This window comes from Myotis davidii, unplaced genomic scaffold (genome assembly GCF_000327345.1).
Source record: "Myotis davidii unplaced genomic scaffold, ASM32734v1 scaffold309, whole genome shotgun sequence".
NCBI classification, from domain to species: domain Eukaryota; kingdom Metazoa; phylum Chordata; class Mammalia; order Chiroptera; family Vespertilionidae; genus Myotis; species Myotis davidii.
The window spans coordinates 2391445-2408134 of NW_006383013.1; the positions used below are offsets into that span (position 1 = coordinate 2391445).

The following is a 16690-nucleotide window of genomic DNA, read 5'->3' on the forward strand; positions in this document are numbered from 1 at the left end:
CTTGTCCCTGGCTAAACTCCTCAAATCCGCCAGACATGCCCCAAACCATCCCCGCCCTGGGGCAGCTCCTGGGCGCACTGGGTGTTCCTGGAGGGTAGATCCTTGGGGGCAGGCCTGTCCTGTGCCCCCCACAGAGCCGTGTCCAGTGGAGGTGCTCCAAGAGTACTTGTGGAATTAAACTGAATTGCTGTCCCTTCTCCTGCGAAGGTCCCTTTATCTGAAGACTGTTTCTGTCTCTAAAAGAGTTCACACCAACCTATAAGCTCTCCCTCCCTCCCTGCTACCCTCTCTCTTTTCGTCTTCTTTCCTTTCCTGTCTTTCTTCTACAGATATTTGTTGAGCACCTAACATATGCCTGGCACAGAGGGTCCCCTGGTAGATAAGACATTCCAGATATCTGTTTTATGGAGAGGACCTTACATGGGAGCCAAATCCACAAATCCACAAGCTGACCTCAAACTGTGGGAGATGCTATAAGGGAAGTAGCAGAGGCCCCTGACAGAGGAAAGGGGAGGGGTCCACCTGGAGAGGGTGGTGAGGGGTGGGCCTCAGAGGAGGTGATAGGACACGTGATGAGCAGTATCAATGTCTTAAGGTAAAACTTTGTTTCTTAAAAAAGAAAAAAGCTCTGTAGCCAATGACATAAAGTTAACCTTTGTTCATTGTAGTGGCAAGGACTTGGGTATTCATTACCTTTCGTACTTTTCTGTATTAAAAGTGTTCCTATATTTAAAATATTGTTTCTGCATTTGATCATCTATTTGAAAACTTCTACTCCAACAACTCACAATTGGTGACAGATGAGCTATTGCTCATATGAATGATGCCTTGGAGCATCATCGCTGGGCCTCTGGTCCACCCTTGCCTTTCGCCTTTTCTTTCCTGGCAGACTCCTACTCATCCTTCAAAACCCAGCTCAAATATCACCTTGCCAGTGAAACCTTCTTTTGCCTCCTCTTAGGGAGATCCAGTTGTTCCGTGGATGCTGTCGCTCAGTACATTGCTTATATGATTCTAATAAATCTTGGCATGTTGTATCACAGTTTATTTGCTTGCATATATAGACTCTTCCAAGGTTCATCTCATTGTCTTCGGCTTCCAGCACAGAGCACATAGTAGCACATTGTAGATTCTCAACAATGATTCTCTAGGATGCCTGTTGGACGAATGACTAAATGTTTAACCTTCAAACAACAAGCTCTCAAAAGAGTATTAATAGGAGATATTTGTATACAGGCAATATGCTAATTAAACTTCATTTTATTTATTCATTCACACAAACTCAGCAAGAACTCCATTTGGCTGCTATTAATGTTCAGTGTGATTTACTATAAGTACTTGAAGTGTAAAAAATGTGTTTCTTTTCAAAGGAAAGCCACAGTTCTTCCGGTTTTTCCCCATCCCTCCCCTCATTTGTATGAATTAGTAAGACGTGACTTTAGTTCAGGTCTTTTCCTGAGATTTGCAGGCTGGTTACGTGGTAATTTAATTACTTCTGAACCTACTGAAGGCAAATACCAAGCAATCTACAGGGAAAGATTGTGGAGTTCCCAGTTATTTATTAAGAAAGCTTCATGTAGCCCTAGCTGGTTTGGCTCAGTGGATAGAGCCTCGGCCTGTGGACTCATGGGTCCCAGGTTCGATTGTGGTCAAGGGCACAAGCCCTGGTTGCGGGCTCAATCCCCAGTTGGGGGCATACAGGAGGCAGCCAATCAATGATTCTCTCACCTAAATCAGGTTCATCCTATCATGTTGATGGCGTATCCCAATGGAGATGACTTCTTCCAACAAGACAATGTGCCATGCTGCGGTGCTCATATTGTGCAGGAGTTGTTTCAAGAACATGAGGGACACTTTACCTTGCTTAGGTGGCCCCCACAATCACCAGGTCTCAATCCAATTGAGCATTTGTGGGACAAAGTTAAAAGAGCCATCAGACAGCTGGTTCCACAACCATCAAATTTCACAGAACTGGACAGTGCTATTCATCAGGCATGGTGTTAGATTCCTCGCATCACCTTTCAACATCTCGTGGAGTCACTGCCAAGAAGAATCGCTGCAGTATTGAAGGCAAAAAGTGGCCCAACGAAGTACTGATGGGGTGGTCATATTAATTTAGCCACTCTGTGTGTGTGTGTGTGTGTGTGTGTGTGTGTGTGTGTGTATCCCATGTTCAAAGACTGTTAAATCGCATTTTTTACCAAAAATCACCGCTACTGTCGTGGTAAACAACCTGCTTCTCTATTTATAATGGTCTGGCCCTCTAGCAACTTCAGTGTGAAATTATAGCTAATTTGCCTACAAACATCAGGTGGTCATAATAATCTGGCCACTCAGTGTATATACTAGAGGCCCAGTGCACAAAATTCGTGCACTGGGGTGGGGTCCCCTCAGCCTGGCCTGTGCCTTCTGGCAGCCCAGGACCCCTCGCTCCTTACTGCCCGCGTGCTTACTGCTCCCTACCGCTCGGCTCACTGCTCCTTAGTGCTGCCACAGAGGCTCCCGCCACTGCCGCTGCACTTGCCAGCCATGAGCCCAGTTTCTGGCTGAGCAGCGCTCCCCCTGTGGGAATGCACTGACCACCAGGGGGCAGCTCCTATGTTGAACATGTGCCCCCTGGTGGTCAGTTCATAGAGACCAGTCACTCCACCATTTGGTCGATTTGCTTATTAGGGTTTTATTATATACGAATATAATAAAGGGGACCCATTTCTCACCCTACCCTGTGGGTGTCTGCTAGGAGGGATGCCTAATTAGAAAAATTTGGATAATTTGGATACTGGAGTTGGCCAGCAGAAGGACAGATAGCAGGACCCTTATAAAAAGGCCAGCAGAGATGCCTGGCCAGCATGGCTCAGTGGTTGAGTGTTGACCTATGACCTATGAACCAAGAGGTCACAGTTTGATTCTTGGTCAGGTCATGTGCTCAGGTTGAGAGCTCGGTCCCCAGTGGGGATGTGCAGGAGGCAGCTGAGCAATGATTCTTATCATTGATGTTTCTATCTCTCTCTCCCTCTTTCTTCGTCTTTGAAATCAATTTAAAAATATATTAAAAAAAAAAAAGACTGGCAGAGACAGAGGGCTGCTTAGCTCCTCCCAGGGACAGCAATTCATAAACACTTTCTTGTCTTTGTCCGTCTGCAGCTTGTGGCGGGGAAGTGTCTGTCTGGAGCAGGACTGACTTAGTTCACATCCCAGCTCTGCCTCTTTCAAGGTCGGACTATTACAGGACCTCCCTCTGCCTCAGTTTCCTCATCTGTAAAATGGGGACGAGAACGGTTGCTGTGAAGGTCATAGGGTTGCTGTGAAGGTCAGATGAGTTAAGGCATGTCAGCCAGCAGCCCTGTGGACCATTTATTTCTCATTCAGATTATACTGATCTTGTTTGTTTATTCAACAAACACTTATTGGTCCCCTAGTAAATGCTAGGATCTGGGCTAGGCATTGGCAGGTAGTGGGTTGGAGGATGATATACACATGAAAAAGCAAGTCCTCCCCCTCTAGGAGCTGCAGGCCAGGGAGGGAGACCAGTGTGTGAACAAACATGTCCAATGCTGTGTGGTGAGTGCTGTGGCACATTTAGGCACGCAGTCCTGTAGGAATAGAGGAAGGTGTGGGTGGTGCAGGGGAAGACGTCCCCAGGAGGTAACATTGGAGCTGGGCTTGGAAGGCCGGATGGTATGTTCCAGGCAGAGGCATGAAAGGGAATGCAATGCTGCAGAGGGAAAAGTTCCATGTGGCCGGGCATGGAGAGAGCTATAGGCTAGGGCAGATTATTCAGTACAGCTTAGAGCCAGGCAAAGGACTTGGATTTTATCTCATGGAACCTAGAGAGCCACGCAGGGAGGGGGCCACAGCAGAGGATGTTAAACAGTGGCTGAGAGCACAGGCTGTCAAGTGAGGCAGATGTGAGTCCACCAATTACCTGCTGTGTGACCTTGGGTAAGTCATTTCCCTCTGACTGTGTTTCCTGGATGGTGGGTGGGGGGAAGTCATCCCTGTCCACTGGAGCAGTTGTAAGGATTAAAGAAGGCAACATAGGTCAGGTGTTTTACACAGACCCTGGCACACAGTAGGTGCCCAGTCCCTGGTGACTTATTGCCATCCTTACTGCTTTGTTGGCAGCACGAGGCAAATGCACCTGAGAAGCCAGCACACAACTCAAGGCAAAGGGGGGTGTGGTGGGGACACAACATTGCAGGCAAGATGTATTGCTGGTGGGTGGGGAGGCCTGCAGCCAGGACCTCGGTGGGCAGGGAGTGGACAGGTAGGACATCCCACTTGAGCTGGACGGCAAAGAATGAATGGAAATTAAGTACGAGAGAGTGGAAAGGAAGTAGAGCTAGGAATGCACGCAGCAAGGACGGCTTGTTTATGGGATGCTGTGTAGGCTGGTTGGGCAGCAGGTAGGGTCAATCCTTGGGGGAAAGGAATGGCAAAAAATCTGACCCGGGGGTCTGGGGGCAGGGCTTTGATTTATTGACTTGGCTTCGCCTCAGGTCTCCTGTTAGTCCCCTATACTGGCACCTCCCCTTCCTCTAAGACAGTGGTTCTCAACCTTCCTAATGCCGCGACCCTTTAATACAGTTCCTCATGTTGTGGTGACCCTCAATTTCATTGTTACAAATGGAACATAATTAAAGCATAGTGATTCATCACAAAAACAATATGTAATTATATATGTGTTTTCCGATGGTCTTAGGCGACCCCTGTGAAAGGGTCGTTCGACCCCCAAAGGGGTTGCGACCCACAGGTTGAGAACCGCTGCTCTAAGAAGAGTATGGGATGCCCCAAGGGGGTTGTAGGCATGTGTCAAATTGCTGGGCCTGGCTGGTCCCTGGCAAACTGTGTTCCTGGTCAGGAGGTGTTTCGTATCCGGTGGTGGTGGAGAGAGTGGGGGTATTTGCTTCAGTGGAGCACCTCCTTTCAGGCCTGACCACCTAGGATGGGGTCAGGCTGCCCCTCCCACCCCTCCTCCCTTGCAAGATGTCACCAGCCTCGAGCCGTGTTACCCCCATCGCTGGAGAATGCCCTCCAGACAGAAGAGTGGGCAGTGTCCCTGGCTCCACCTGGCCCTCCTGTGCAGAGCCAGTGCCCATGATGACTGCTCCCCGGTGTCCTGCGTCCTGGTGGAAGATGATTAATGGCCTGGCTGCGCCGATGTGTTGTATTTAGGTCTATTCCCAAGCAGATAGATTTTTCTCTGCAGATAAAACGAAGGCAGGTCGTCCCTGGGCTGCGGGGTCCCTGCCCACCCCTCCCGGCTGCAGGCTGTTAGGGAGCTCTGAAAGTTAAATGAGTTGATAAGCGGGCGGGGGCAGGGAGGACTGTACCTTCAGTGGCCCTTGTAAACAGTATAAAGTCACCTTGATGTGCGGGGACTAATGACGCTGGAGCAAGCCAAATGGAGTCCAGTGGCACCGAGCCAGGATAGGAGCCAGCGTCCCCAAGGCACGGAGAGGGGCTGTCAGGGCCTCACCTTCCTCTGTCCCTGTCTTTTTCCTGGTACACGCACTTGTAGTCAGCTCTGTCTCATGCCGAGTGCAAAACTCATGAAGTTTCCATTGCTTCCTCTGTAGAAAGGGAATGAATGCTCCGATGTTGAAGTCCTAACTCCCCCCAAATGATGTTGAAGTCCTAACTCCCCGTACCTGTGAAGTGACCTTATTCAGAAACAGGGTCTTTGCAAATGATCAATTTAAGAAGAGGTCATTAGGATGGGTCTCTAATGGGACACAGTATGACTGTGTCCAGAGGGAATTGTGGACACAGAGACCGACATGCACACAGGAGGACTGGACCACCAGGTGAGTAGAAGGCAGAGATCGGGGCTGTGCTACTACAGGCCAAGGGACAGCAAATTCCCTAGCAAATCAGCAGCCCCCAGGGGGGAGGCTCAGAGCTGATCCGCCCCCACACCCTGGGAAGGAACCAACTCTGCCCACACCTTGATCTGGGCCGCCTGGCTTCCAGAGCTGGGAGGCAACACATTTCTGTTGTAAGCCCAGGTCTTGGTAGCATGGGAACGAATACAGGGGAAGAATAACCTTCCCCTTGGGTGGCTGCAAGGATATCACATGTGAATCCACAAATAGTCATCGAATGTTTGGGCCAGGGGCTTACCCCAAGATACGGGGGCAAGAATAGAGGTGGGCCCAACAAATGAGGGGCAGGTGAACCTCAGAAAACAAAGGCTGCACAATGGTCAGGGTCCTTGTTTCTATAGGACAAACACACAGGGTTAAAGGTTAGGAGGAGGCCAGGCCACACATTGATTCCATTTACATGAAATGTCCAGGCCAGCCCTGACCGGTTTGGCTCAGTGGATAGAGCGTCGGCCTGCGGACTGAAGGGTCCCAGGTTCGATTCCGGTCAAGGGCATGTACCTTGGTTGTGAGCAATCCCCAGTGGGGGTTGTGCAGGAGGCAGCTGATCGATGTTTCTCTCTCATCGATGTTTCTAACGCCCTATCCTTCTCCCTTCCTCTCTGTAAAAAATCAATAAGATATATTTAAAAAAAAAAGAAAAAGAAAAAGAAATGTCCAGGCCAGGCATACCCACAGAGACAGAAAGCAGATTAGTGGTTGTGGGGGGCTGGGAAGGAGAAGTAGGAAGTGGCTGCTTAGTGGGTAAAGCTTCTCCTTGGGGAGATGAAAATGTTCTGGAACTAAATGGTGGGGATGGTTGCACAATACTGTGAGTATGTTAAATGCCACTGAATTGTACACTGTAAAATGGTTAAAATGGGGAACTTGGTAGTATGTGTATCTATAATAGTAAAAGTGTAATATGCTAATTAGACCAGACATCCTTCTGGATAACCTTCCAGATGAAGCCAGGGCTGCAAGGGAAGCCCAGGTCCTGGGTGCCAGAGGGAAAGCCGGTGACGGCAGGCAGGGAAGGGAAGGCCTACTCTTGCATGGATTTTGTGCATCGGGCCTCTAGTTTTATAATAATAAGAAACAGTATATATTGCATGCTAGAAAAAAGGTAGTACAGAAAACTCAAGAAATCCCTGAGACTTCAACTCAGGGACTTTGAAGGAGGAGGTAGAGTTCATAACCTCAGGGAATAAAAGGTTAAATAATTGGGGTTGCAGCAATACTTTTGTCACTTTTTAAAAAGCCCTTTGGGTGGTTGGAGGAGAAATTCAGGGTCCGCTGGGCCCCCTGTCCTTGCCTTACCTGCCCCTGGGCTCACACACCAAAACCTCATAAGTTCCTACACAGTGTTCTCTTCCTGACCTCTGACCTCTGGCCAGGCTCTGCAGGCCAGAGCACTTCCTACCATCAGGTGCTTGCCCTGCCAGGACTACCTCAAGCTTTTGGGGAGGAATCAAAGCAAGTTCAAGTAATGAGGCTAAGCTAGGCAGGGGCCGCCTCCGGAATGACACAGGCTGCATGCCTGGGGCTGGTCATGCTACCAGGGACTCTTCTAAGCATCTCCTTGCCTTGAGTCATTTGTCATCATGCCCATCTAAGGAGGTAGACACTTAGAATCCCCATGTTGCAGACAGGGAAACTGAAGCACAGAGAAGCTGAGGGCTTCCACCCATTCCCCAATACTACGGGAAGAGGCACGATCCCAACCTGATGTCCTAATCCAGCGTCCGCGCTTTAACATCAGTGTGTGCCTCTGCCCAGGGGGCCCTGGAAGCCGGAGAGGCTTATGGCGAGAAGGGGAAGCTCCAGGGCCTCCTGAAAGTCAAGGGCCACAGACACCAAGGTTTGGCTTGGCCAGGAGAGCTGAGCCCGAGACTGTGCGTGATTGAGAGATCGGCCTGGAGGTGGAAAGCCTGTCACGGTCCCCCAGGGCTGTCAAGGAGGACACCTCTGGAAGGAATGGCTCAGTTCCCCCGGTTCCCCAGTGCTCTTACTAGATAAGACACTGACCTTGTAGGCATGGCTTCTGGCGAGATCAGCGAGGGCCAGGGAGGATCCCAGCGTGCACAGCTGGAGAATTTTAAAAGAAAGCAAATAATGAAGGGAAATCCTCGGTTTGCCAGAGAAGAGCAGTTTTGCCCTGAAAAGGAGCCTGGCAGTGAACAGTTGAGTGTGTGCCGAAGGGGTTACAGCTGCAGCCACCAGCACAGGAAGCCTGGAGCCCTCTCAACAGGGTTGCCCACCTTCCTAGCAACTAAACTCACCGAGCAACCTGTGTGCGCTCAGGGCTGACAGAGGGCACAGGATTTTGTGCACATGGATTTTGGGCACATGGATTTTGTGCACAGCGGCTCACAATGAGGCTATGGATAAACGATGGGTCGGTCAGGCTATATCTGCCTGGTCTCACTCCCAATTCTCCACCTCTCAGAATATAGATTAGAGGGAATATGACTCTAGACAGGAGTGACTCAAATGATGGGTATCTTAGGCGTCACTCATTCATTCACTCATTCACTCATTCATTCATTCATTCCATCAGTCAGTCCATACTCAGGAGAGTCTGACCGTGTCTCGGGTAACATGGTAGCACTGGGGATGTAATGGTGAGTAAGACACACGTGGGCTTTCTCTCTTGGAGATTGTGTTCCAACAGCAGGATACTCGTGGGAATGCTCTCGGTTCTACATATTAAACGGCTTTGACTTCAACAGCTTGGGTACCGCTCCTTCTTCTGTTAGCCTGGAGAGTAAAGAATTAGATCTAATAGGAAGAAAAAGTTCAACTTTTACTTCTTTAAACATCAGAGAGCAGGAAGTTTTATGGATTGTAATGTACCTATCCCTTACCTCTAGAAGGGGCAGCGTCACCCGAAATTCCACCTAAATCCATGGGCAGTCGTCACCAGATCATCAAGGCAGGTGGCCCTGGTGTGTTCAGTGCAGGTAGGTCTCCGATGGCGGCGGGGAGGTCCGGGGCGAGCAGGAGCTCACCTAGCTAGTTGTTGGACAGCCCAGACTTCTGTCCTTTCTCTGCAACTCTTCCATCTTCTGGAAGCTTTGCCTGTGGCTCAGCTTTCAGAGTTGGGCTGGCCTGCCCCAGGGCAGTTGCCCCACCTTTGCAGAAATGGGGGCGGGCAGTGTTTCTTAGAGACCTTCCAGAATCCCAAAGACCGGGGCTCCTTCCCCCAGGAAGAAACTTTCCCAGGCAATTCAGTCTCATAGAAAAGCTTTTGGGAAAAGCAGAGACACCAACACCCCCAAGGCCTTTCAATCTTGGGCAATTCTTCTGACATGAATGTCATCCCGTCCTTTTAAAAAAAAAAAACCACTACGGGCTGCTGCGGGAACCACTGGACCTGCCTCCCCAGGCACAGGTGACTCCTGACTGCATCCCCACCCCTACCCTCAGCCCTTCGGCAGGTCCTGAGAAGCCTGCCTGGCCCCTGAGCTAGGAAGGCTCTATCTGCTCCCCCTTCCTCCTGGCAGGAGGGACGGAAACTTTCGTGGAAAGCATTTGTGCTGACGAATGCTCCCAAGTCGGCACTTTGACTCCAGCCCTGCAGAGCCAGGGGCTCAGGATCTGGGGCCTCTCCTCCGCAGGGTCAGGACCTCCGCCCGGCTCCTCCCCGGCTCTCTCTGCCCACCATCAGCCATGGGCTCTCCGGTGACCCCAAGCGACTGTTCCACCTCTGGAGCAATAACCGACTCCCATACTTTTCCCCAGGCCCTCCCCCCTTTTATTCTACATTTTCCTCCCCCTTTCCAGCGTGTGGTCTGCATGGGGCTCGGCGGAGTTGAAAGTCTAGAGCCTTTGGCTGTTTTGTTTAAGACCTGGTTATGGTTGTGGGAATTTTTTTTTTTTTTTGTCAGCTGCCTGTTATATCAATCACGGAGTCGGATCTATTTATAGGTTGGGAGTACTGTGTCCTTAGTCACAAAGAGACACAGACAGGGGACTGTCAGCTGGTGTTGGAGGAGCTGAGCAGCGAGTCATCAGCAACTGGAAGCACCTGAGGGGCAGACATTCCACTCACCCCGTCCTCCCGGCCCCAGCATGTAAGTACCCAACTTCTCCCGCGTGCTCTAAACCTGCCATACCCTCCTCTCCTCACCCCCACCGCCCGCACACACCCCTCTCTCTTTTGGAAATGGATAAAAATATCTCCCCGTGCCTGCTCCTTCCTCCCGCTTTTCGGCCGGTGAAGCATCCCTGGGCGGCCGAGGGGAACACGTTGCGGGTCCCAGGCTGTCACGGGAAGGTCAGAGGGACCGGGAATGGCTGGTGGGCCGGCTTCTCACACTCGTTTGGAATCAGTAGGTTCCCTGTTCGTGGTGTTTGTTTTGGCCGAGAAGAAGGGAGTAAATCAAAAGGGCAAGGGAAAGTTTACATGCGGCTCAGCGGGTGGGTATGTCTCCCGGCGTGAAAACTTTTATTTGCTGGCAGCTCAGGCGTAGGCGAGCTGGGAAGGTTACACAGGACAGGTGACGATGGAGGGCTGGCTCCCCGAAGGTCTGGGCTCCGCCTGGGAGCTTCCAGGGTCCGGGAGTCTCGACATTCCCCGAGGCCAGCTTTGCCGCGGTGCCTCCCAGGAAAAGGACCGTTTTGCTCTCTGCTCCGTGGAGTGGCTTTGCTTTGAGAAGTCCAGAGGGAGCTGACTATTTGTCTGGCCTCCCAGGTGTTCGTCGGCTGGCTCATTTGGTGTCTTTCCTTCACTCTGAAAGGGGAACTTGAGTGGGGGCTGGGGGAGGAAGAGGCTCTGAAAGGATGCAGCCAGGTGTGCAGTGTTGCTGAGGCATCGCTCCGCATCCTTCCCAAGGAAGAAACTTAATATCACGGCTCTTGTCAAAGCCGTGCTTGTTTCAGACAGTCGGGGTGCAGGCTGTGTGAGCGCACTGGTGGCTCCCAGAGATGGCCGTCCCCAGACATTGTCCGGTGGCCCGCATGGCTAACACATCGCAGGCTTCCTGTGGGCCCCTGGGGACTTGAGTTTCTGGAGAATGCACAGTATTAAGTAAAAATCCTGCCCTTGGGGAGGTTGGCTGTATGTTACTTACAAAGAAATAATAACCCTAAATTTTTAGGGAAAAAATCCAATGTCTAATGTATATTATGTAAAACTTTAAAAACATACCTCTTTCTTTTACAAGTCTAATAATGCCTGGGTTTCTATTTCCTGGTACAATGCTCACCCTACATACACTGCATCGCTAAGGACTACGTCTCGGTTTGTTTGGGAAAACAATGCCCTAACAGAGAAATCTCTCCAACAATTTAAAAGCAGTAAACAAAGCAGATATGTCTGGATTGCCTTTGATTAAAGAGAAGATAGTTTTATCAGCAAATCTAACTTGATGAAAGGGAAGTAACCGTGGACACACAGGTCTGTTTAGAGACAATTTGATCTCAGTTTTGACCTTTAGGAACTTTAACTTCCTTCTCTGGGTTCTTTACGTTCACCAGCATTTTATTTTGGCCTCTTGTTGTCTTCAATCCATTCATCTCTTCTATGGGAAGGGAGCATGGGTATCAGGAAGGAGTAAGAAATTAGAAGGTCAACTTTGCACGTCCAGGTAGTGAGCCTGCGTCCATGGGTGGAGACCCTCAGAATAAGGAGTTTGTTGGCAAATGGAGGGGGGAGGGAATGGCACTATTTAAAATCTAGCCTGGTAAGTAGAATCCAAGAAATGAAGGAAAACATAAGCAGGAGTTGAGCATATTATACATGCAGCACTCCTGCTACTCTCTTCCAGGGACTCTGTTTTGCTAAACAGATCCTGCTAAGGCTCCCACAATAATGCTGAAGTGGGATTTGGTGGGTTATTGTTAATTAAAGCTCAAGTGCTTCGAGTGATTGAGACATTGCGTTCAGAAATCACAGCAGTCAGCTGTTTGCAGACTGGAGCTACCCTAGGACTTTCAGATCTCAATGGCCTTTTAGAGAAAGTGTGGCACGTTTTAACCTTTTAACACAAGAACAGGCCATCTCCTCACCCCTCCACCGGCACACCGGAGCCTACAGGCCCCAGCTGACCTGCAGCGGGAGAGACGCCTGTATTTCTGAGCAAGTTCCCAGTTCTCACCAGCATTCGCGTTGAGAGGGAAGAATATTTGTTGGAACATTTAGGCGAGAACTGCTCCTTCGCTCGGCAACCTGTGGATGCGTTTGGGTGGGGTGGGGGCTTGTTTGGCAGTGTGATGGGGGGCCTGTCTCTCATCCTCATTTCAGGATGTGGGTTTTCCCTTTTGGGATTCGTGCTAGGGATGCAATTGGGGAAAACTTCAAGATATTTGCATAAGGCAGCCTCTGATTACTTACTTTCTGCTTCAACAAGGATTAATTTTATGTGGATTGAGCTCCCATCAAACCCATCTTTTTTCCAAACTGATTTTTTAAATGCAATTGGTCATGGGGCTGTCTGTGGCTTCTGCGCAATCTCACCCATTCCATCCTTGTTGTTTATGTCTCCGAATGTCAGTGCATGGTTGCCTGTGTGCACGTGCTGTCATTTATGTATCCCCCTCCCTCCCCCTGAGCACATGGATGCCCAGCCCCAGCCTCCTCCCAAACTGGGGACAGTGGGGCCCATGAACAGGTGTTTGGAATACAGCAGGCTCAGGTGCAGAGGACCATCAATCTCCAGGAAGAAGGAACTGCAACTACTGGAAAGCGCTCCCCTAATTCAAACAATTTCACATAAACTGGGGTCTCTCCAAATGCCCCCTCAACAAAAAATGGCAGCTGGCAGGACTTTTCAACCAAAGACCTGGCACAGCTCTTCCTCCCCATCACCTCACTTCTGCAGTGTATCTGTCCATCTTGTTCTTATCTCTATTTTTACATTTCATTATCCTCCTGCTCTCTCTCCCTCCCACCCCCTCTCCTCCCCCTTCTCCCTGAAAAACACATTTCTATCTGGCACAGAAAATAAACTCAGATTGTGGGTAGTTATGTTAATCTAATTCAATCCTCAGCGGGTTAGGAGTGAAATTCTAATAGTGAAGCTGTTGAGGGCTTTTTTGTTAATGGCTTGGGGATTACATTGAGTTAAAGGCTCATTTCCTAATCAAACAGAGAGGGAGAGAGTGACTCCGAATATTTATGAGTCTCCCAGTGAGAGTTTAAACATTCAACTCCAAAAGCAGGGTTTCTGCTGGTGGAAAGAGTTAAAACCCCTCAGGGCTGCTGGGGAAAAAATTAAACCAGTTAAGCCATCAGCATTTTCAGGCTGCTGTGCAACTTGGGCAAAGTGGAAGGTGGGGCGAGAGGGGAATCGGTTCACAAAGCGAAAATGGAAACTGTGGCAGACGCTCTGCAGCCAGCGGCAGCCGCTGACGTGCTCTGAGAAAAGTCCCCGGCAGCAGGCTGGGGTCCTGGGTTCACCACAGGCCTGGAGGGGCCGTGTGCCTGCAACTCCCCAGATCAATTCTCCTCCTTCGGCCGGAGGTGAGAACAGGGAGGCAGGAGTATGGCTCAATTTACCAGCAGCTGGAGCGTTCCCCCTGCTGCCTGGTGGAGGGGGAGAGGATGTCCCCACTCTGTCCTGCCCTTGAAGTGCTGAGGGCGGTCTTCCCCTGCGATAGCAAACTCACATCTCCGCAGGCCCTTCTCTCCCTTGGCTCTGTGCTCGGTCTGGGTCCCCTGCTCCCTCTGCTCAGGGCTCTGTGCCCACGAGGACTTCAAAGCCCATCTGGTTCACTGTGCCCAGGAGAAAGCAGGTGGAGAGCTCCCTGATCTCCGGCCAGAGAGGGTGAGGAGCGACTTGGCCAAGGTCAAGCAAAGTCACGGCAAAGCGGAGGTCAGGAGTCTGAGTTCTCTGATGTGCTCTGGCTGCTCTCCCTCTGGCTCTCTGGGTGTACAGGAGAGGATAGGGCTGAGTCCAGCCACATGGCTGTGCAGACTGCCCTGGGCCTCCTGGGGTGTTGCTGGCTTCTCCAGCTTGGAAAGGATGGGCAGGCCTCCCCTGCAGGAGGATTCTGAATGCTCTGTGGACACAGGTCCTTGTTCCTGCCACCCACTGAGTGAGCCATTTCGGGCCCTTTCACTGGGGCCTTCTTTCTGCTCCAGGAGGATGGGGAGGCCCAACTGCTGGCTTTCTCTCTCCCAGGTCCTCTGGCTTTTTGTTTCCTGAGGACCAGGCACGGATCTTCCTCCCGATGTCTCATTGACCTGTGAGTGGCCTGTGAGTCCTCTTGCATTTGCCCTTTCTCGTGTCAAGGCCACACTCATGTCTATGCAACTTTCCTGGGCATCCTTTCTCATGTGGCTGGCATCTCCCTCTTCTCGGAGCCCCTGGCTGATCTCCCCCACCAGGGAGGGTCTCCCTCATTGCACCAGCCGCTGAACAAGAACACAGACAACATTTCTGTCCCCATTGTAAGCCCAGACCATGGCTGGCCGTTTCTGCCCTCCTGCCCTAACCGGTGCCCCAAAAAGGTCTCACTTTTCCCATCTGCTATCGAGGAGGGGGTGGGGGGAGGTTCTTCTAGAACCTTCCTTATGGGTTTTTGGGAAGAGGAAGTGCATGCGACGTGTTGGCCCTTTGCCCAGTGTGCTAGCACCCTCATTTGCTCAGTACACAGCAGTCACTCTGTCACACCACTGACAGCAGGTCCCTACGCCTCCCACAGGGGGGCTATGACTGAGCTCAGGCTGCTGTGATGCAGTACCATAGACTAGGTGACAAACAACAGCCTTACCCTCTCACAGGTCCGAGGCAGGCCCAGGATCCGGGGGCGGCATGGGGGGTCCTGGCGAGGCCCCTCTATGTGTCCTCACCTGGAGGGAGCTCAGTGCTGGCCTCCTCCTCTCCTTAGGAGGACACTGATCCCATCACGGGAGTCCTCCTTCATAACCTCATGTAAGCCTAGTTGCTCCCCAAAGGCCTCGCCTCAAACACCATGTGGGGATTAGGGCTTCCGCACAGGGACTTTGGGAGGACACACGCCTTCTGCCCATGACAGGCTGTTTTCCCTAAATGTTGACCAGCAGAGTCCGGTGTCAGCCAGATTTCCAGCTTCAGCCTCCCACGGCGATGCCATTCAGAAGCCAGAGATCAAGGCATATGGGGAACCCCCCTCCCCAACCTGTAGAGAACTTGGGGCTTTTCGCTCCCTTTGGGAAAGCAGAGGGTTTGGTTAGCAGCCCTAAGTCAGGGAAGGAGGGCTGACTTACTCTGCTCTGGCTCGCATCCCATGAGCAGTTTTGTTGCTGGGTCTCCGACTCACCCCGCACTCCCTGCACCCTGTGCTCAGGGGGCAGTGTGGGCTCTGCCCCAGAGCAGCCAGGCCAGCCTGGCCACAAGCCAGCAGGTGACAGCTCCGCCCTCCTCTCTCTCAACATGGTCGCTTGACAAATTCATCCAAGGGCCAAGCGGGCCCCATGGGAGTTCCTGAGAGGCATCCTCCCCGGGGCTGCCCCAGTCCCAGGCCCTCGCCCCCTGAGTCTCTGTGTAGGGATGCTGGGCTGCGAGGCTGCGAACCCGTCTGTCCTTTCCCCACCTGTAAGCCACTCACATCCTGGCTGAGGCAGGGATGGGAGTGTTCTCCTCCCTCCCTGCTCTGCTCCCCCTTCTAGAGTTGGAGGTACCCCTCCTCAACTCGCCCCTCTCTGCCCCTCCTGCTCCCATGTCCCTCGGTCCAGAAAAAATAAAAACGAGGTGTGTCCTTCATTCAGATGTGCACACACCTTCCCAGGAATCTTATTCTGTTCAGTAAAAAGCTTTGTCTAAGTCGATGTCCAATTTAATCGCTAAACTGTGACCATTTCCCTCATCTGTCACGCTCTCCTCTGGCCCCTTTCGGGCTGTACCTGCCTCCTCTGCTGTCCCCACCCTGTAGGGCCCCTGCTCTTCCTGTTGCTTCACCCGTGCTGGTCCCGGGGGCATGCATAAGAGGGGACCTTCCTTCTGAAGTGTCTGTTCCCATTAGCACAGACAAGGATTTTGAACGGCAGCAAGATAGAAACGTTATCTGGGCACTGGCTTCTTCCCAGACAGCGTTTCTCTCTCTTCTGGGAGGCAGGGATAGGAACTCAGGCTGCTGAGCGTTAAAGGACAGCAGTGAAAAGTCTGGGTATCTCTTGGGGCTGGTGGCTGGCTGAGGCCATTGATTAGCTTGGCTTAGTGATCTTTCTAGCAATATTCAGGAGTGAAATTATTGCTGATTGGGCCATGTGTGTGTGTGTGTGTGTGTGTGTGTGTGTGTGTTAGGGCTCATGGCAGCCAGGGGGGTAGGAAACACCTGAGAAAGAAATGTCATGGACTGTTCACTCCTAAGCCAGTCTCAGGAAGAGACCTACCACCTCACATAAGTGTATATCTGCGGTTATGTGAGGACTGTGTGTGGAGCAGTCAGCTGGGAGAGTCTGGATGGAGGTGCGCAGGGCCTCCCTATCCATTTTCTTTGCGGATCCCATGAATCTAGAATTATTGTGAAATAAAAAGTTGAAAGACGGAGGAGAAACTAAGATGGCAGCAGAGATAAACACCGGGAAGTTGATGCCGCTCACAACAATTGATTAATACCTCAGAAAAACAATACGGACATCATCCAGAACCACAGGAAGCCTGGCTGACTGTAAATTCTACAACTAGAAGGAAAGAAAAGCACACTCTCCGCTCCCATCAAGGAACCTGGAGTGGAACATCCTCCCGGGTGCTCCCCAAAGCACACACTCTCCTTCCTGGAGAACAGGGAGACCCAGAGGCACTGTGGGATCCACTAAGGGTCCAAGGGGGGCTCAGCCCCTGCCACCAGCTCCCCTCCCCTCCTTGATCTTGGCGGGGAGGGGGGAGGGAAGAGGGGGA

The 16690-nt window shown here is 51.4% G+C and overlaps 1 protein-coding gene across 1 annotated transcript in view; it reads left to right on the forward strand.

Annotated features, from left to right (window-relative positions):
- The first annotated feature begins 9356 nt into the window (after positions 1-9356).
- The window catches only part of ESRRB (estrogen related receptor beta), a 166903-nt gene continuing 159569 nt past the window's right edge, over positions 9357-16690 (forward strand). Inside the window, exon 1 of the mRNA XM_006778814.2 lies at positions 9357-9940. Within this exon, the coding sequence (XP_006778877.1) occupies positions 9939-9940 (2 nt within the window). The 5' untranslated portion in view covers positions 9357-9938. The remainder of the gene's footprint in view (positions 9941-16690) is intronic.